The sequence below is a fragment of the Delphinus delphis genome, chromosome 7, assembly GCF_949987515.2.
Source record: "Delphinus delphis chromosome 7, mDelDel1.2, whole genome shotgun sequence".
NCBI lineage: Eukaryota > Metazoa > Chordata > Mammalia > Artiodactyla > Delphinidae > Delphinus > Delphinus delphis.
Genome location: NC_082689.1, coordinates 59,309,068 through 59,330,305, shown reverse-complemented (window position 1 = coordinate 59,330,305; position 21,238 = coordinate 59,309,068). Strand labels below are relative to the sequence as shown.

Genomic DNA, 21,238 nt, shown 5'->3' with positions numbered 1-21,238 from the left:
CCAGTCCTCCACTAGAATGTCAACTTCATGGGCTTTATGTCCCAGTTCTCAGAATAGTGCCTGGTGTCATGGGTGTTGGCAAGCCTCAGCTGAACGAATAAAGGAGAGAGAGCATCAGTACAAGACTCATAATGTACCTTCTCCAGGACAGTATCTTGGAAACTTTGTTGATGGTGAAGCACAATAAGAAGTACGCGTTTTACACAGCATACACACAGACAGGCACAAGCGCTTCAGGAAACAATACTCACACTACTCTTATTTTTAAAATTCTATTTCAAAAAGAAAGAAGAAAATACGCTAGTTGCAACCCACTAAATTGATTTCACAATTTGCCAATGGGTTCTAACTTGCAGCATGAAAAACTTTGTTTTAGGGTATATATCCGGAAGTGGTTTTGCTAAATATTCCTGAATTGCACTCCCAAGTGAAACATTTACACTAATAACATCATTTCAGGGATTTCCTCATATCCTTACCAACACCTGGTCTTAACAGGCTTTAAATTTTTGGCCAGTCTGAGTGAAACTGTATCTCTGTTTTAATTTGCATTTTCCTGATTACTGAAAAGACTAATAGACCAGTGATCTTAACCTTAAAAAATATGAAAACTATATTCTGGTGCCCCAGCAAGACTAATACTTTTCTTATCAGAAGAAATAGGCAAAGTGAGTTAATCTTCCCCTACTTTATGTAGTTTAACAATTCCAAATTCTCACATGTTTAATTTTAGTGGCACAAGATTGTATTCCCAAGGACACAGTACTAACGACAATTTTAGTTCATTCACCATTCATGCAGTCGTTTATTTACTCAACAAATATTTATTGAGGGCTCGCTACTGCCAGCAATTTCGCCAGACAGACCAACAAACTCTCCTGGCGCCTACCTTCCAGACCCTGAGTTCTTTGTTCCTCGCTCTGTGGCAGAGTGACCATGGATCAGGCGTGTAGTAGAAAGGCTCGAAAACTCCGATCAAGTTCTTAACGATTCTTCCAATCCACGTTCTCGTGCATCGATTATTCACAAGTTTTTGTATTCAATATAACCGGAGAGGAACGCAGTGTGTTCACGCATGCTCTCTCCCTGCAAAGGAATATTCCCAAGAGAAGTTTTGAAGGAGAAAGCGAATGCTTCATTTAAAGCACTTGTTTTAAACGTAAGATTATAATTAAGGTCTTTTAAAGCAACACAATTTATTTTACTTTTTCTTCTAAAAGCAACTTTTTCCCCTGTTCTCTACAAAAAAAATTTTTTTAAGCCTCACACTGTATTTCGTCGTAATGTCAGGTTCGTTTCAAAGGGCAATGAAAAATCTCAGGCTCATTCTGACTTAGGTAATTCTAAATTTTGACGAAGAACGTTAACTCCAAACCACATAATGCAGTCTTTAGCTTCCATTCTTCTATAATTTCTAGACTTTATTATCCCGTAGATGAGTCTTAACTAACAGTAGCCCTTTCTCATTTCAAAACCACAAGTCTTATATAAAACAACTTCCCGTGCTTTCTGGAAAGAAAGATCAGGATTTAACTCATTTTATTGCTTCAGATAATGGTGCGGTTACCAGATAAGAGGTGCTACATCTAGGGGCAGTGCCTGGGCTGATAAACGGTGGAGTTCGTGCTTGGTTCTTTGATTTTTATTTTATATAACGTAAACCGCACACCGCAGGGAAAGTGCTAAATGCTGAGGCCGGCGCAGCTCTCCACGACTCCCATCTCCACTTTCCTCTCCCAGCCCCGGAATTCATGCAAATCAGCCTGCTAACCCCGGGGCAATACGACCCATTTTCGCGCCATTCGCTCGGGACCGTGCAGCTACGTAAAGAGGAGTGGTCCTGGAGCTCCCAAGGCATCACAGTTCCAAGGAGGATTTTAGGGGACTGCACGGCTATCACAGGACTTCAGGGTATCTGGGGGGGACCGCTTTTTTTCCGGGGCCGAGTGGGTCTCTCGCGCGGGTGGACCGTTACCATAGCTGGCAGGACCTGCGCCCCAACGCGGGAAAGCCTGCCGCGCCCCGCCCCTCCGGCCCGGGCTCTGAGCGCCCCGCCCGCCGGCCCGCGCTGCTCGAGCTCCGGCTCCTGCGTGGTGGGACGGAGGCGCGCGCGGCTTCTCAGCTCTCAGCGCTCAGAGCGCCAGCCGCCAGCATGGACGCTCGCCGCGTGCCGGTGAGGCTGGACGGGCGAAGGCGCGGGATGGGCGCGGTGGGTGTTGGGCACGGGCGGACCCCCTCCATCTCCGCGGCGGAGTGCCCTTATCAACTGGTGGCCGTCCTGGGCGGCGCCCGTTGAGCCAAGCCCCTGATGTTGTGCACTTGGGGGTAGTTCGGGGACTAGGGGTTGCCCCCGACGGGCGTGTGCACCCGGCGCGCGGGCGGTCCGGGGATTTGAGAGCTTTGCAGGATGGTTGGCAGCCCCGGGGAGCTCGAGGCCACGTGCGCCCGAGGTGCACGTGCGCTGGGGGCTGGCCGGGGGGGCCCATTGTGTCCGCTGTACGCAGACCTGCCCGCGGGGCGCGGAGGGGAACGCCGCCCTGCAGCCTCCAGGCCCTTTCCCGCGCGCAGCCCCGCGCGTACTGGGGGTCCTTGCGCGCGCTTCCCGCCCGCTTTTGCATCAACCATGCCGGCAGGCGCTTGTAACCACTGAGGGTTTGGAGTTTAAAGGTCTTGCAAATCGGTCTCTTTAGAACTTGGGTTATGCACACTTGAGGGGGCATTTCTAGTCCCAGGCGGGGATTTAGTGCAGCGGAAGGACTTGGTCTGAACGGTTCGCCGACCGTTTGCTCATTTCCCACTCCCTTCCCCACCCCCCAACCATCCTCTCAGCAGCGGGACGTAGCCCTGATGGAACGTTACTTTCTGCTCTAACGGAAACCGGAACGGAGGGTCTGCCCCAGAAGAGGTTAGAGGGTGGGGGTTGGGTGAAAAGGAAGAGAGTGACACGCTTAAAATAAATATGGGTAAGGGGCCCACGTGGGAAGGCTGGGATTCCCTGGGGGTGGGTGGGAGAGGGCGTGTTGGGGGCGTGGTTTCAGAGACAGCTCTCCTGAATGGACCTGGGCATTGGCTTTCGGCATGAAGAAAGACGTGTAGCTGGACTTGGACTCTGACGTGCCTGGGTTCAAATTTGGGCCATCGTGGGACTTGAATAGTTCCTTTCACCTCTCTGAGCCTCAGTTTCCACCTTTGTTGCAAGGAATTAATGTGAAAGCATACTTAGTGCCTGGCACAAAAAAACACCTATTAAGTGGTGTTAGTTATTACCTATCTGCCAAGAAAGTCCATCTCAACCATGATCATTTGCCTTGCTTCTTTCTAGGTCTTTTCCTCCAGGTATACATTTGCCTGATAACTAACTCTTGGCATGTGGTGACTAGTTAAAGCTCAGCAGGAATTTCCCTGCGAGCTTCCAACAGAATGCCTCCCTTGAGGCTGTCTTGGGCGTCTGACTGCTGGCAGGTATACTGATGAGTGAATGGTGATAATTCCTGCAGTAGTGCAAGGAGCTTTGCTGTTTTAGGAGACTGCAGACTCCTTGCAACCCTGTGATCTTGAGCAATCTGTTTCACCTCCTTGGAGCCTTTAATTTGCTCATCTGGAAAATGGGGAGTTTCTGAGATCTCCTTTAATAGGTAGTACCTCTACCTATTATCACATTTGCCTGCCTTTCTAAAAGGACAAAAGACTAAAACTTCCTAAGATGATTGAATGGAGTCTGTTGAGGAGTACTGGGTGGTTGGGTCCCATGATCATGAAAATAATTTTATTTGCAAGAGAAATGCATAATGTTAAGTATAGAAGGAAGGTCAGAATGTTCTGTTCACCCGACACCTCACATCTTGGCATTATTTTTGTGGGACCCCTAGCAGAGCTTGCCTTTTCAAAAGTTTTCAGTGTAAGGAGTCACTTCTGTTACTCCATGGCTATACTTCAGAAGAGAAAAATATAGGAACTACTAATACAGCATTTAAGAAATCTCATTAAATATTAAGAAATGGTAGAAACGGCCATCTTTTTACATGAGATTGATGCCAGTTGCGTGTTCTGATGAGCAGTGCCAGGCTATTCAGTGTTCATGAATGAAGGCTGCATTTTCATATCCACAGGCCATTTGTGTCTTATGAAAGGACTTCTAAAAACTTAAGACTTGTGCAGCAAGGGGACTGCAGAAAGAGCTGAATGTCTGGCCAGCCTAATAGAGCCCTGAAGTGGAATCAGGCATTCTACCTGGGTTTGGAGGACTGTTTGACCTTTAACTTGGCTCCTGTACATTTGTTCACTGGGTCGATATATTTGATTTGTAAGGACTTGTGCTGAAATCACTCTACCCCTCCTGATTGGCACAGGCCTGTTTGAAAGCCTGCCATCTCCAAGTAGAGGTGCTGCCCAGTTTTTACAGTTTGGGAAATTAGCATCACAGTACAGAGCCCAAAGCTTACATAGAAAGATCTCATTAGCTTGATTTTGGCTGAGGGAGAGAAATCACTACCATTTTGTACTTTTGAAGTACAGTTTAATTTTTTTTTAAGGGCAGATTTTAGGAGTTTAGCTTTTTTTTTTAGGAGTTTAGCTTTTAATGCCTTGGGAGCTCAGTATAATAATGTTAAGAGTTTGGGGCTCTTAAGGTGGGTAAAGGGGTAGCTCTACAGATATTTGAATAAATTGATAGTTGTCGTTATAATGTTCCTTCACAGGGATCTCTTTTTAGGATATTACCTGGTTTTGAAAAAATTTTTGTAGCAATTGCAAACCCGCCTTTTTCTGTGTAGGGTATAAGAAGTGGACACATCTCCTCTGTGCTGTTTGAACCTACTCAACTCAAAAATGATATCTTTCGTTAGATTCTGCGGTAAGCAACCCATTTAATAGTGTTGCCATTTCTGTTTGCAGCAAAAGGATCGCAGAGCAAAGAAGAACTTCAAGAAATTCAGATATGTGAAGTTGATTTCCATGGAAACCTCGTCATCCTCTGATGACAGTTGTGACAGCTTTGCTTCTGATAATTTTGCAAACACAGTAAGTGCTGCCTGAGAATAAACAGAATGGAGTCTGCCGTGCTCAAAATGCCTCAAATGCTTTGTGCGTGATTAAAACTGCTTGCTTTTTGCTTACATTTCTATACAGCCGTTATGAAAATACAGTATGCACTGTAATTTCATTTCACTTTTTGCTGTGGTTCTAGGTAGTAATTGTTGGAGGTAGATTAGCTACTTATTCTATCCTTTTGAAATGTCGCCTAACCTAACATGCCTGATGATTTGCCATAACAACTTAGAAATCATTTGTAAACCTCTGAACCATTTTTCTTTGTAACAAAAGCTATTCTCTTGTAGTGCACTTGTAAATGTGATTTGCTCTCTGCACGGTTTATGGAAAATTGGTTCTTGAAAAGGAAAAAAAATGCACAACCACATTTATTTATTTATTTTACAGAAACCTAAATTCAGGTCAGATATCAGTGAAGAACTGGCAAATGTTTTTTATGAGGACTCTGATAATGAATCTTTCTGCGGCTTTTCAGAAAGTGAGGTGCAAGATGTGTTAGACCATTGTGGATTTTTACAGAAACCAAGGCCAGATGTCACTAACGAACTGGCCAGTATTTTTCATGCCGACTCTGATGATGAATCGTTTTGCGGTTTCTCAGAGAGTGAGATACAAGATGGAATGGTGAGTTTGAGAATTTCACCAATATGAAGAAATAAGGTACCTTTAGAGGCATGACGTACTTGCCTAAAAAGTTTTTTTTTTTCTTAAGATTTTCGTTTTAGTCATGCCAGAAGATTTTGTTGATCTTTTAAAAAGTTTTAAGAGTATTTTCTTCATGTCTTAAAGCAGTTTTTTGCTAATGTAGTTCTCCTTGTAAAGCTTGACCATTTTTGTAGTCTCTGAAAATCTTGGAAACTGGTAAGATAGAATTGGCCCGCCTGCAGATTTCTGTTGCTACAGAAATCCAGCCTAATCAGAGGAAGCACACGTGCCCTCAAGATGAGCTACATTCACATTTAAGTTCAAGTGCCCAGCCCAGGGCCTGACATAGAGTAGGCCTTCAGTAAATGTCGGTTCCTGTAGTGGATCTGTGCCTGCATCCGGAAAGCCTGTGATAACTCCCATGCAGGAGCTTAAGTGCAGGTAATGACAATTAGGGCCCTGCCTGCTTCCACTTTGGCTCCTCTGTTGGCTTTTCCTGTGCATGCTGTCTTACCTTTAGCCTCTGTTGTCCTGCTCAGGACACTGCTGCCGCTGACGCACCTCGGTCCCACTCTCCCCGAGCATGCTGGTTACTTCTGCACACGTTTTTCTGTTAGCAAGACTTTCTCGACAGACTGTTGATTTGCAGTCAGGTGCGTGCTCTCTAGCTCATTGTGCTCTGACACGGGTCCACTGCCTGGGACCGCACTTGAGCGGCACTGACATAAGTGAGGACGCCTGACCAGCGAGTGTTTATCACTGTCTGACTTCACGATAATGTAATATTTCCTCTAAGAGGTGGTGTTGGTCTGAATCAGTATGTATTGGAGTTATTGGCAGGGGCTGATCTGCGAATCTGGATGTCACCCAACATTGTCTATAGCCTGAATCATTTCCGGGCAATGTTTCAATTCTTTGTAGATGCTATTTGTTGCGATTGATAAAATGCCAATTGATTAAAAGGCTTAAGAACTGATAAAAGTTTTGTCATTTTATATCTTTCAACCCATGCACACTAAAAATATAAGAATAGTACAAAAAGCGGTGGGGATTTTGGAATGTTAAAAAATGAGTCTTCCGTTTCTGGGACTTTATGGGTGGTATTTTTTGCCTCTCTCTTTTTTTTGTTTGTTTTCAGCCATCACCACAGTCATTTTCAGAATATTTTTGTCACCCCAAAAAGAAATGCTGTACCCATCAGCAGTCACTTTGCATCCTTTCCCAATATCCTCAGTTCCTGACAACCGTTAATCTATTTTGTCTCATAGATTTGCCTATCCTGGGCATTTCCTAGAAGTGGAACCCTACAATATGTGGTCTTTTGTGACTGGCTTCTTTCACTTAGCATAATGTTTTCAAAGTTCTTCCATGTGTCAGTACTTCATATCTTTTTTTTTTTTACTTCATATCTTTTTATTGCTGAATAATATTCCATTGTGTGAATATACCACATTTTATTTATCCACTCATCAGCTGATGGACGTTTCGGCTGTTGGCACCTTTTGTTAGGACTGATGCTGCTCTGAACATGTGCATACAGGTTTTTGTATGGACGTACACTCTTCAGTAGGAGTAGAGTTGCTGAGTCATATAGTCCGTATGGTTAACCTTTTGAGGAACCGCCAGACTGTCTTCCAAACTGGCGGCACCATTTTACAGTCCTACCAGAGTGGGTGTGTGGGTTCCAGTTTCTCCACATCCTTGCAGTACTTATTGATTTGGTTCTGCTAGTGGGTGGGAAGTGATGTCTTGTGATTCTGATTTGCATTTCCCCAGTGGCTAATTTTCATACATTTTAAATGGTGGAAACATACTACTTTTGGAATCTGAGATTTTAAGAATTTTAGGCTTCCAAAAAGTGGATAAGAGAGGGAGGTAGTCAGATCTCATAGAGACAGAAAGTAGAATGTGGTTGCCAGGGGTCGAGGGGGAGGCGAGTGGGGAGTAACTGTTTAATGAGTATGGAGTTTCAGTTTGTGAAGATGAAAAAGTTCTGGAGATGGATGGTGGTGATGGTTGCAGAACAATGAATGTATTTAATGTCATTCAACTCTACACTTAAAAATGGTTCCAGTGAAAAATTTTATGTTATGTTATATATTTTGATAGTTTTTAAAAAAAGTAGTACAGAACATTGAGACATCTTTTAATAAAGTTTAGTATTGCCATAAGCATTGAAATAATATTTATGAGAGCACACGTATTTACTCCTAGGGGAATTCTTTTCAAAATGCATAAAGATTCTATTTTTAAAGAAATGAAAAAGGGAGCTGGGATTTTCACATTAAAAAAATGGCTCGGAACCACTGGCCTAGGGACTGTGAAGGTGGCTTATAACAATGTGTCTCACGTAGGCTCCCCGAGTTAAACTACACTCAGGTTGTTGTATTTATTTGTAATTCTTGATTTTGTTACCCAGAGCTGTCAATTAAACTTGACAATTAAAGTGTTCAGTGCAAATGTATTTGCTGCAAGCTCTTTTTGTTCCAAAGGCATATTTTGTAGTCATACTGTTGCAGACTGTGCAACAATCAGCAAGTCATTAATGCCTCACTTGTTCTGATTGACTAGAGGCTGCAGGCAGACCACGCGGGCTGTCGGACCCGCAGTCAGTGCAGAAGTTCCGGACCTCTCCGGGTGGCCATGAAGTTTCCAACTCGAAATACCAGGGGAGCTGCCAACGAGAGAGCAGTGCCCTCCGAACCCTCAGAGAATTCTGTGACCGATTGCAATTCTGATTCAGAAGATGAAAGTGGCATGAATTTTTTGGAGAAAAGGGCTTTAAATATACAGCAAAACAAAGCAATGGTAGGTATCTGACTTTGAATGTATTAGAACTCACCCTTCCTTCCCAGCTTTTCTCTAAGCCACTTGTTGCTTATATCTTTGTCATAAGAATTATTTTCCATGTAGCTCTGAAATTTTCATAACATATGTTTTAAACTGTGTTTCTTTTCCTAAACTTAACTTTTCTTTTTTTAATCTATTAAAGTCTTGGTAGATGTATAGGGGAAATCAGAAACTCTTTGAAACGTGCTACTGTGATTTCCAGAATTTACTTGTTTTCAGTAGTTATTCTAAACCAATAACTTCTGTTTACTGTCCTCCCTTTTTAGCTTGCAAAACTAATGTCAGAATTAGAAAGCTTTCCTGGCTCCTTCCCTGGAAGTCGTTCCCTGCCAGGCTCCAGTTCAGTAAGTACAAATCCTTGTTTGTATGGTACTGTTTTGGGGAGGTCTGATTTTAAATGGGCAGGTCTGATTTTAAAGTCCAATTTCGTTATTTCATGTGGTCTTGTAGACAGACTTAGAGGTGATAGAGGAAAGCTTCTGACAGATCTCTGGGACCTCTTCCTTGCACCCTGGGCCAGGGGTGCCCCTGTCCCCTGATGCCGAGCTCCTGTGGGGCTCAAACCCCAAGCCCCTCCGTTTTCCTTGGCCACCCACGTGGCACGTGGGGTCCTAGTTCCTGGACCAGAGATCGAACCCGCGCCCCCTGCAGTGGAAGCACGGAGTCTCCACCACTGGACCTCCAGGGAAGTTCCTCAAACCTCTTTTGATTGGTTGTTTCTTTTCCTCCCACCCAAGTAAACCTAAGACCCTCAGGGGTAGGAAATAAAGATCGAAAATGGTTTTTTCTGTATCCCCAGCATTGGCAGATTCCTCCTACATGGTAATGGATGTTTTTAAAATCTGAGAATGAAAAAAAAGAAAGCAAAAACAATTTGTTAACCAAGTCATGGCCTAATGTATGTGATTATATCCTGAGGAAACTAAGCTGGTGCAACTCAGGGGAATCTGGTGTGTCTGGTGTGGTACAAAAGGAAAGATTTCCTTTTCCGCCTCTCCGTGAGCAAGGAATAGAACAAGGAAAAGCATACATACATTTCTCTCTTGGGCAGTATAGGAACAGTGAATATGTTTCAGGGCTCAAGAGATGTTGTAGAAAAGGTTTTTTTTTTGGAGAACGAGATTCTTTCTCGCATCTTTATTGAGTAAAGCATAAATAGATCATCCCTCAGTTTGAGAGAAACCAGGTTTGGTGTTAACAAAAGCCAAATTACAATGGCTGTATCATTTCTGGGCTCATTTTCCATGCATTACAGAGAGGCTGAAGGAAATCGGGAAGTGGAGTACTCCTTTTACTTAAAGGACAACCTGGTTCAGGAGAAGGTGCCACTTCTCATTCTGGAATAAACGGGTCCAATCCTCTGTGTTTTGTTCAGCGTCCAAAGACACCCCGAAGGCGCACATTCCCAGGTGTCTCCTGCAGGAGAAACCCTGAGCGGAGAGCTCGTCCTCTCACCAGGTCGAGGTCTCGGGTCCTTGGGTCGCACAGTGCCCCGCCCACGGAGGATGAGGAGGAGGACGAGGAGGAAGAGGATAAGTACATGTTGGTGAGAAAGAGGAAGCCCGTGGCCGGCTACGTGAACGTGAGTTCTCCGCTTTTATGCTTTCTCTTCTGTTTGTCATGTTCTGTGGGCCCAGGGTCATGGACACAGCACGGGAGCACACACCCCCTCAACACCAATGATCCGTATGAAATGTTCTTCTCAAACACTCCAGAACGGTTAAAGTCACATCAGCTTTTTTTTTTTTTTTTTTTTGCGGTACGGGAGCCTCTCACTGTTGTGGCCTCTCCCGTTGCGGAGCACAGGCTCCAGACGCGCAGGCTCAGCGGCCATGGCTCACGGGCCCAGCCGCTCCACGGCATGTGGGATCTTCCCGGACTGGGGCACGAACCTGCGTCCCCTGCATCGGCAGGCGGACTCTCAACCCCTGCGCCACCAGGGAAGCCCCATATCAGCTTATTTTGATGGTTCTTGCTAGCAGGCAAGAGGATCAAAATTATCTTGGGCTTTTCTTAATCGTAGGAGTCATTTCCATGATGTTGTCCCATGATCCTTAGTAAACTTAGGATTCTCCCCTTCTCCGTAAGCTCTAAGAATGATTTCCAGGTTGAATTCTCTGAAGAAATGACAAAGCGAGTATCTTGAGATTCAGAGCTGGCAAGAGCCAGGAAGGCCACTCTGTTCCATGTTTCTCATTATGCAGGAAGATGACATGCCCCGAAGTCGTCGCCCCGGATCCATGGCCCTTCCCCATATAATCCGCCCAGTGGACGAAATCACAGAGGAAGAATTGGACAACATCTGCAGCAACTCTCGAGAGAAGATCTATAACCGTTCATTGGTCAGAGCCTCTAAATGATGTCTGGAAATGTACACGTCTGTGAGAGAGACATTTTGCTAATGTTCTAACAGTCTTAGCATATGGGATGTGTGCCTGTGTGTTTTTTTCATGTAAGAACAGAGTTTTGTAGCATCCTTGGGATTTAGCTTTCTTAGTAAGTTTGCAGTAGTAGTAGTTGCTTAGTAAGTCTTTAGTAGCATAAAATCTTTTCTCTTAATTTAGAAATTGATTCATTCAACCTAAGTATCTGTTAACGTGTGTCTACATAGATAGGTGTTGGGGATATGGTTGTGTGGTAAAGATAAACAGATCTTTTTTTTTTTTTGCGGTACGCAGGCTGCGGCCTCTCCCATTGCGGAGCACAGGCTCAGCGGCCATGGCTCACGGGCCCAGCCGCTCTGCGGCATGTGGGATCCTCCCGGACCAGGGCACGAACCTGTGTCCCCTGCATCGGCAGGCGGACTCTCAACCACTGCGCCGCCACCAGGGAAGCCCAAACAGATCTTTTCTTATTGTAGTTTTGATAACATAAGGTATTGCATCTGCCAGTTGAATGAAATCACCATGCTTGAGATACTTTTCATGTCCTTTTGTATACATGTGTGTATAGATGTGAACTAGGATTCAAAGAGAAAATATGAGACTTTACCCACAAAGAAGGACATTCTTTTTTTTCTCTTTAAATTTTTTTTTGTAGTCAAATTCCTCCTTTTTTTGGCTGTGCGGCTTGCCCTCCGCAGTGAAAGCGTGGAGTCCTAACCACTGGACCGCCAGGGAATTCCCAAAGAAGGACATTCTTTAAGTATTTTGTCTACAGAAAGCAGTGTTTTTGTTTTTGGTTCTTATTTGCTTATTATTTGCAGGGAACGACTTGTCATCAGTGCCGCCAGAAAACTATGGATACCAAGACAAACTGCAGAAACCCAGAGTGCTGGGGCGTTCGAGGCCAGTTCTGCGGGCCCTGCCTTCGAAACCGTTACGGTGAAGAAGTCAGGGATGCTCTGCTAGACCCAGTACGTGCCTCGAAGGGGTGGTCCTGGGGGCTCGAGAGTCTGCCGTGAGCTGATAGGGCCAGAGAGAGATTGAGCCCTTAGTGTCGTGGGACATTCATTTCGGGGAAGACAGATGCATTCAGAGTGTTGGTGGATAGTGGTGAGCCCTTCTGGAGTGCTCCCGACCCGGCCATTCGGGGAAGTCCGTTCCCCACTTAGCCCTGCTAGTGGCTGTGGAACTTTTTCCGTGGGATTTCCTAAGGGAACGTGATGCATGACTAACTGATGTTAACCATGTTACGAGGTTTTTAATAATTAAAAAGATCTGAATGCAATTGATCAGGCCCATCTTAAAGGTTAAACAGGAGTAAATAAGTAAGCGGCGGCGTGAGGTTTAACTTAATGGTGCCTTTTCATGCTTATTCAGAGCTGGCACTGCCCACCGTGTCGCGGGATCTGCAACTGCAGCTTCTGTCGGCAGAGAGACGGGCGGTGTGCAACTGGGGTGCTCGTGTACTTAGCCAAGTACCACGGCTTCGGGAACGTGCATGCTTACTTGAAAAGGTAGGGCTGATTTTTCCCTCTTCCACACCCAAATCTGACATTCATTTTTGTATCTTAATAAAACGGTCGAAGTCAGAAGAGTGGTCTTATGGAGGGCAGGAGGGTGCAGGTATTAACTAGAAAGGGGCACATGGGGAGTCGGGGAGGGTTGGAAACATTTTATATCTTCATCTGGGTGGTGGTGACCCTCGTGGGCATGCGTGTGTAAAATTCAAGCTGTACACTTAAGATGTGTTATAACTTGATAGAAACGTTTAAAAGAGTGAATTAGGCTCTCAGAAGATTATTATTTTTTTAACTTTTTAAAAATTGAAGTATAGTTGATTTACAATGTTGTGTTTCAGGTATACAGCAAAGTAATTCAGTTATACATATATATATATATTTTTCATATTCTTTTCCATTATGGTTTCTTACAAGATACTGAGTTTAGTTCCCTGTGCTATACAGTAGGACCTTGTTGGTTATCTATTGTATATATAGTAGTTTGTATCTGTTAATCCCAGACTTCTGATTTTATCATCCCCTCAACTCCCTTCCCCTTTGGTAACCATAAGTTTGTTTTCTATGTCTGTCAGTCTGTTTTTGTTTTGTAAATAAGTTTTCATTTGTATCATATTTTAGATTCTGCATATAAGTGATATCATATGGTATTTGTCTTTCTCTCTCTTATTTCACTTAGTATGATAATCTCCAGGTCCATCCCTGTTGGTGCAAATGGCATTATTTCATTCTTTTTAATGGCTGAGTGATATTCCATTGTATATATGTACCGCATCTTCTTTATCCATTCCTCTGTCGATGGACACTTAAGTTGCTTCTATGTCTTGGCTGTTGTAAATAGTGCTGCTATCAACATTGGGGTGCGTGTGTCTCTTGGAATTAGTTTTCAGAAGAGAATTGTTAGGCCGAAAACCATATCCTGACATGTTCCCTCTTCTCTTTCAGTCTAAAACAGGAGTTTGAAATGCAAGCATAATAATTGGAAGATCCACTACCTGCCTTCCACTTCACAAATCTTCCTTGTTTTAAAGTTTTCAATTTTGTCATGTGATTGAAACCCGAGTTTAAGAATTCTGATGATCAGTCTGTCTTATAGGCAAATCAGGTTAACCTCATTAGACATGCACGCGTGTCTGGGCATCACGGGGGTGTAGTGCCAGCTGTACCCTGCCCTCCTGCAGTTTCTCCTTTGCATTTCCCTCCACCCCTCATCCCGTGCCATCCCCCTCTTATCTCCAGTGGTTCTCTTCCACCATTTAGTTTCAGAACCCTTTTTAAATGACAATTTTATGAAAGCATGTTTGATTTAATTGGTGTTGAAATAGCCCTGGAATCCACCCATAAAACCAAGCACTTAGAAACGCAGTACTAGTGTTAACTAACTACATCTCTTGATTTCCAGAGACTAGCCCTCTAACTTGCTTACGTGAAAACACTGGGTCTGATTTAGTGTTCGCTGACATTTTTAACAGAATCAAGGCACAAAAGTCTTAAAACCATGTGGAAAAATTAGGTGATTGTTGGCAAGTGGAATATATGACTGTGGAGGCCTCTCAGGAGAATATTCCATGTATTGTGCTTATTATTCAAGTTGTCACAGTTGAGGCTTAGTTGCTGCTGATTTCTTCCACCAAGTGCATCTGGCCCACACGGTCACGACCCAAAGGTTCTCGGGCAGTGCTATACTTGAAATCATTGTAGAAAAGCCATCCTGGGGAATTGGGACGGGGAGCCTTCAGGAGTAGGCCGATTTGAATTCATGGAATAAAACTTCAGGATGAGTGTAGTTTGCCAAGTTGTTTTCAGTTCATAACGTAAGGTATTTCAAATAAATTCTTGCTTATGTTGCGTGGAAAATTGATACTTATACTCAGCTACAATTCTTTGCAGTTTTTACTTTCTTGAAGAAATTATAAACCAGGCACAGGGTTCGCATTCAGGTTTGAAGCACTTTTATAACACTGAGAAGTGCCTTTTTGGAGAAGGGTGACTTTCAACAGTTTGCTGACTTGACATCTCTGCCAGTTTAGTTTCTGGGCAGAGTCCGTGTGTCGTCTCTCCCTCTGCCTGTTTCGGCATGAATCAGATCGTTTGCTAGAGGTAGAATCTAAGTGTGTGTGTGTTCATTTTGCTTTGCGTCTGCAGCCCGTAGCTGTGCCTGTGCAGTGTTTGGTGCATAATTGGACCTTGAATCAATAAATGTAAATAGAGCATTTGATCTGTTATGCTTTTATACAAAGTTTTTTATTTTAATAATAAAACATTTTGTTCTAGCTTGTCTGCTTTTTTAAAAATCTTTGATGCTCAATCTTACCGCACTGAGTCCTAATTTTTTCCTCCTATTTAAACAAAAGACCATGTCTGCCTTTTCGAGAGCCCCCTCCCCCTTCCCCCCCACCTGCACACACACACTTTGGCTTAAGTTTCTGACAGTCAAGGGCCAGCTCTTTTGAACAGGGCCTGGCTTGGTGATAATGCCTGATAGCTGTGAATCAGAATCAGCTAAGACGGCTACATCACCAGATAGAAAATACGGGCCCCTGAAGTTTCACAATGTTGTTTTCTTTTCTTTGACCATTTGCCAACCCAAGAACCAACAGTGATTTCACAATACCTGGCTTGCTTTTATCAACCCTTCGGATATTTATTGCAGGTACGCTGTGCCTTGAGACCTATTCCAGAACTGAGAGAATCAAAAGACAAAAAAAGCATGGTTCAAAAGTTCTCGTACCCGATTCTTTAGACCAGGGTTGGCAAGCTACGTCCTGGGGACCAGATTCTGCTGCAGCCTGTATTCATACGACACATGAACTAAGTATGGTCTTCTACATTTTTAGAGGGTTTTTAAAAAAAGAAAGCATGTGACATAGTGGCCCACAAAGCCTGAAATTCTTTATGGTAAGTTTGCTGAGTCTTGCTCTAGACTTATCTGAGAAACCACGTTTACACCACATACATCTGGGGAGAAGACCAAAATAAATGAAGTTACACAACTGTAACTGTATTCTATACAAGCCCAAAAGAAATTGACATTTCTTTTCATAAACTCTTAGTATCTTAAGAAGCCCAATTATAACCCAACCCTTTTAGGGATGCAATTGGGAGGCTTCTATTTTTGGAGTTAATCAAAATTGGTCGTCGTTTGGAACATTTTTGGTGTTACCATGTTTTAAAATTATGAAGTGGCACTTATGTGGTTTTCATTAAAAATATTGCTAGCAACAGTAGATGCTGAAGCCTTATACCCTGAAAGGATTTACAATCTAGTGGAAGAAGTAAGACAAAAATCTAAAAGTAACGTGCTGTAGGAACGAAGAGAGGAAAAGCAATTGGCGTTTTCTCACTAGCAGGTGTTTTACAGCGTTGATGGGCAGGTCTGCTGCTCTGTCTCAGCCTTGTCTGTGGGAACCTCTACTTTCTCCCATGCACCCCACTGTAAAGCTCCACACACGGTCCTTAGAGTTGCGAGAACTCCAGTTTGGACAATTAGATGAAAAAGTAGTATGAGGGTATTCATGCTTCAGGAATTGCCTTTGTATTTCTCCATCCTGGGTTCCCAGAGGTAGAGATGGTATCCAGCTTTATCTTCACCTACTAAGAGGTTGAGGAAGGAAATAGCAACTATAATAGACTTTAGTAGTTTCATAGGAGGGGCAAAGGCAGTAGTTAGAAGGTGGTGCAGGACAGGGTTATTTGTGTTTTATCTTGCTTTCAGAAAAGAAGTGAGAGGGAGCTCCTGATGGCTCAAGGTGGGGTAGACAGTTGAGTTATTTGCATGCCAGGGGATGGATTACGGGTTCAGGGATTTAGAGCATGGCTGTAGAGGATTAGGTTCTGACAAGAAAGTGGTAGCAAGTCCTGAGGGGAATGAAAGGTGAGCATATGTGACTTTTGTGTTAATGTTAACTGCACATTTGTGGGGTAGTAGCTCAAGGGTGAACTAAATCCAGAGAAGTTGAGAAAAGTGCGCAGTGCCACGTAGCTAAAGTGACTGAGCTTGACTAGAGTATTCCGGGGAGAAGCCTTTTTTTTTGGTAACTAAGCAGAACTCGGGCAGCCTTAGGAGTCAGAAGCAGAGGAAAGGGCTGTGGATCAGGTTGTGGCAGTGAGAACAAGGGCGTCTTGGGTGCTGGGGCAGTCCTGGCCGAGGTGGCTTATGTGGAAACCCTGTTGGTGGGGAGACAGGAGGGCTGGGAGGGGCTGAGGGCTTCTGTGGTCAGGAGGGGTTGGGGGTAGGATTCCGTAGGCCCCTCTCATCCCTGGGGGATATGTTCCAAGACCCCCAGTGGATGCCCAAAACCACAGATAGTACCAAACCCTATATATACTATACTTTTTCCTATACATACATACCTATGATAAAGTTTAATTTATAAATTAGGCATAGTTAGAGATGAACAACAACACCTAATACAGTAGGTGAATGTGCACACTCGCTCTTTTATAATGTACTGCACTCGCCCTTCTGATGGCCATGTGAGAGGATGAAATGCCCTGCGTGATGAGATGAAGTGAGGTGAATGGCAGTGGGCATTGAGACGGGAGCATTAAGCTACTGTTGATCATCTTCCCGTGACCCTGGATGTCAGGAGCAGACGATATGGATGGCTGGGGATCTCCCAGTGGGACGGAGCAGGGCAGCACGAGACTTCATTGTGCTACTCTGAATGGCACACAATTTAAAGCTTCTGAATTGTTTGTGTCTGGAATTTTCCATTTAGTGTTTTTGGACCAAGGTCGACCTTGGGTAACTGAATCCGAGGAAAGCAAGACTGCGGATAAACAGGGTCTGCTTACTGTGGTAGATATTGGCTCATCCAGCATAGATGTTAGAAACTCGTGAGGCTCTTAACTGCAGGGCATTAAAGTCCTGTGGTTAGAAGACTCCTTAGTTAACTGCAAGGTTGAGGAAGGAGAAGAGGGTGAGAACTTCCAAAGGAGGCATTGCTATGAGATAGTGGAGGATGGACTAAACTTGGAATGGCGGGAGGGAGCTGGGGATCTTTGCTTTCGAATGTATAAGGTATGGGCTCAGCTGTAGAGAAATTAGTGTGCTCCAGGTAGAGACCTTTATTCATAATAGCCAGGTGATGAAAGACTCGTTTGAGGCAAAAAGCCAGAAACAAAGGAGACATCACTTAAGGTTAAAAGTCACTAACTTTTTTTTTTTTTTGACCTTCCGTGCATTTTGTTTTATATGGTAGCATTTGTATTCTATAGCATTAAGAATGTCAAAACATTTAAAATGGCCATATAATAGTATTTGTTTATATGAATGGTCCATATTTTACTTAAACAATTCCCAAAATTGGGGTATCTTGGTGGTTAACAATCTTTTGATATTGCGAGTAATGCTATTGTTAGTATCGTTATGCCCAAATCTTTGGTTAAAATAGATTTCTAGAAAGTGTGGTAACTCTTAGTTGCAAGGATGAAGAAGGGTAGGAGGCTGAGAATTTTGGAGACTGTGGGGCTGGTCTGTAGCCCTAGACTGTAGCACAGAGTTCTAGGTGAACTTGGGTATAGCCCAAGGGTGGGGAGAGAGGAGGAAAGCTACTTGGCTAGACACCAAAATGGGAGGCATGGCTCATTGTAGGTCAACTCAACCTGTAGGATTGCAAATGTGCGTAGCCTGCCAAATAGGAAACTTTTTTTTTTTTTTAACGTAATCCTGTGCCTTGAAGGTTTGTTGGGAGTGTTTATTGTCAGATGAAAGTACCTGCTGATAACACATGATTGCAGCAATGCTCAATCCAACATTATATTGATAAATATTTGCCACAGGAGGGACTCTAGAGTTAGTTGAGCCACCTCCTGGGTACAAGACACAGTGTTCAGTACAGTATGTACGTTAGCTTTTCATAGCAGGTATTTTATTTTTATTTTAACTTTTTTTTTTTTGCGGTACGCGGGCCTCTCACCGTTGTGGCCTCTCTCGCTGAGGAGCACAGGCTCCGGACACGCAGGCTCAGCGGCCATGGCTCACGGGCCCAGCTGCTCCGCGGCATGTGGGATCTTCCTGGACCGGGGCACGAACCCGTGTGCCCTGCATCGGCAGGCGGACTCTCAATCACTGCACCACCAGGGAAGCCCCGTAGCAGGTATTTTAGAGATGAGGAGACTCAGCGAGGTTAAGTAACTTATGAAAACTCAAGAGCCCATGCCTGCTTTTCTAGCCAGAGAAGAGAGATATTAGAACCAAACACTGTTCTGAGGACTTCTGATAGACCAGGCTACATACTCGATAGGGCTACATATCTTGATCATAACATATAATACCAGCCACCCATAGTTACGTGTTTATTTCACTTTCTCCCCTCATTAAGGCTGTGAAGTCATTGAGAGCAAGACCATCTTTGATCCGAATACCCTTATCATGTACTAGGTACTCAACAAATGTTTACTAAGGGAGTGCCTTGGTCTAGTGGTTAGGATTCCAGGCTTTCACTGCCATGGCCCAGGTTCAATCCCTGGTCAGGGAACTGAGATTCCGTAAGCCACGTGGCAAAAAAAAAAAAAAAGAGAAAAAAATTCACTAAACATTTATCAAAAGATAAGTTGAGGGTTCTGGGCAGGAAAGTTCCTGAGATGTGGGTGGAGAGAACTAAAGTCATGGTGGAGGAGAAATAATGGATAGATCCCAACATTGAAGAGTTGGTTAATCCCAGCATTAACCCCTATGAGGTGTAACCTTTCTTTGTGATATAATGCTTAGCTTTCTATGAAGCTGCAATGGTCAATTCATTAAGAATCATGTATTTCTAGTAATGTATTTTTTATGGGAAAAATACATTTTACTTCATTATACTAACTTTAAAGAATATCTCTATTCTACTGAGTAAAGAATTTGTATTATTGAGCTATAAATGAACTACAAAAAGGTAATTTTAGATACAGTAGCTCGAAGTGTTCTCCATTTGTTGGGGGAAAACTTTTGGTGGCAAAAATTGTGTGCATAGAATTTAAACTTTTTTTAAAGAGAAGAGATCCTCCCCCACTGTGTGTGCCCATCACTAACTTCAGCAGTGATCAAAGCGTGGTCCATCCTCTTTCATCTATACTCTTTTACTATCCCCAGTCCACTGAATTATTTTGAAGAAAAGCCCAGACATTACATTCATACACACTTCAGTACTTCTAAAAGATAATGACTCTTTTTTTAGAACCATAATAAAATATCATTAGTATACCTACATAAAGTTAGCAAGAGTTCCTTAATGTCAAATATCCAATCAGTGTTCAAATTTTCACTATCCCACCCCTCACCTTCCATTTATACAATTGGTTTATTTGAATTCAGGACTCGACTCTTATTCATTTATATATTTAATGTCTCTTTTAATTATTAGGGTCCCCTCCCTTTATTCCCCTTGCTGTTTATTTGTTGAAAAAAGTCATCTTTCCTAAAGAGTTTCCCACACTTTACTAATTGCAACCCCATGGTGTCATTTAATATGTTCCTCTGTCTTTTCTGTTATCTAGAAGCTTGATCTGATTCAGATGCAACAGCAGTACTTTATATTGTGTACTGACATCAGCAGACTCTTACTATCCTGTGCTCTCCCTTTCTGTACTGTTAGTGGCCACTGATAAACATTTTCTGTAAATTCTCTCTTTCTTCATTAGTCAACTGGAAACTTCCCCTCAAGTATCTAATTACACAAGGTAGAGTTTTTATTACATAAAAGGTGTATTAAGGACTTGATTATTTTTGTTAACCAGTCTTCAGAATCAAGAATTAGTTCTCTAGTATCTTCTAATGGTGCCAACCAAGGGTTTTTGTTTATGTTTAAGTATCACATGAACTCTTGGATTTTTCAAATATTTGATGTGATTCAGTCCATAGCAGGTATTATTCTTATTGATGCCCAATTTTGGCCCATTGGGAGTTTTGTCATAGGCTCCTGCATCCTTCTGATATGACCCCGGTGGTCTTTGATAGTTTCCTTTGTTTTCTGGTAAGACAAAATGTTCCAGGCTTATCTTACACATTTTCTGCCCCAAACCTAGAATCAACCATTCCTTCAAAGTATTTTGTTTTCAAAACACATTTCTTTCATATCTATCTATGTATTACATATACACACAACTTATGTAAATGTGCTCCTATATAAGCAATTATATATAAATATATTAGTAACATCACTATATATAAACATATATATGCTTTATGTATTATTATTTCAGAATAATAGTACCAATATTTTACTTATATATTAACATTATTACTGAAAAACAGTTGAAGGTAATTTTCTGTTTTCGTCCTTGGTGTCAGTCCTTTGGTACATATTACTGTTTTTTTTGCGGTTCACGGGCCTCTCCCTGCTGTGGCCTCTCCCGTTGCGGAGCACAGGCTCCGGACGCACAGGCTCAGCGGCCATGGCTCACGGGCCCAGCCGCTCTGCGGCATGTGGGATCTTCCCGGACCGGGGCACGAACCCGTGTCCCCTGCATCGGCAGGCGGACTCTCAACCACTGCGCCACCAGGGAAGCCCGTATATTACTGTTTTTAAAGTCATTTTAAACTCTTTTTTTTTAAATGAATTTATTTTTGGCTGCATTGGGTGTTCGTTGCTGCGGTGCTGGCTTTCTCTAGTTGTGGTGAGCGGGGGCTACTCTTGGTTGTGGTGTGCGGGCTTCTCCTTGCAGTGGCTTCTCTTGTTGCAGAGCACGGGCTGTAGGCGCGCAGGCTCAGTAGTTGTGGCACATGGGCTTAGTTGCTCCGCAGCATGTGGGATCTTCCCGGACCAGGGCTCGAACCCGTGTGCCCTGCACTGTCAGGTGGATTCTTAA

The 21,238-nt window shown here is 43.4% G+C and overlaps 1 protein-coding gene across 2 annotated transcripts; it reads left to right on the top strand.

Annotated features, from left to right (window-relative positions):
- Positions 1-2,058: 2,058 nt before the first annotated feature.
- On the top strand, positions 2,059-14,712 carry CDCA7 (cell division cycle associated 7). Of its 2 annotated transcripts, XM_060015654.1 has the most exons (10): positions 2,059-2,173; positions 4,894-5,019; positions 5,437-5,673; positions 8,266-8,502; positions 8,811-8,888; positions 9,920-10,126; positions 10,749-10,886; positions 11,750-11,899; positions 12,306-12,442; positions 13,391-14,712. In XM_060015654.1, exons 1-10 carry the CDS (start codon positions 2,153-2,155, stop codon positions 13,419-13,421), a joined length of 1,362 nt encoding a protein of 453 aa, XP_059871637.1. In that variant the 5' UTR covers positions 2,059-2,152; the 3' UTR covers positions 13,422-14,712. The 2 variants fall into 2 exon arrangements, with proteins under 2 accessions (XP_059871637.1, XP_059871638.1); XM_060015655.1 differs by lacking the exon at positions 5,437-5,673.
- Positions 14,713-21,238: the final 6,526 nt, after the last annotated feature.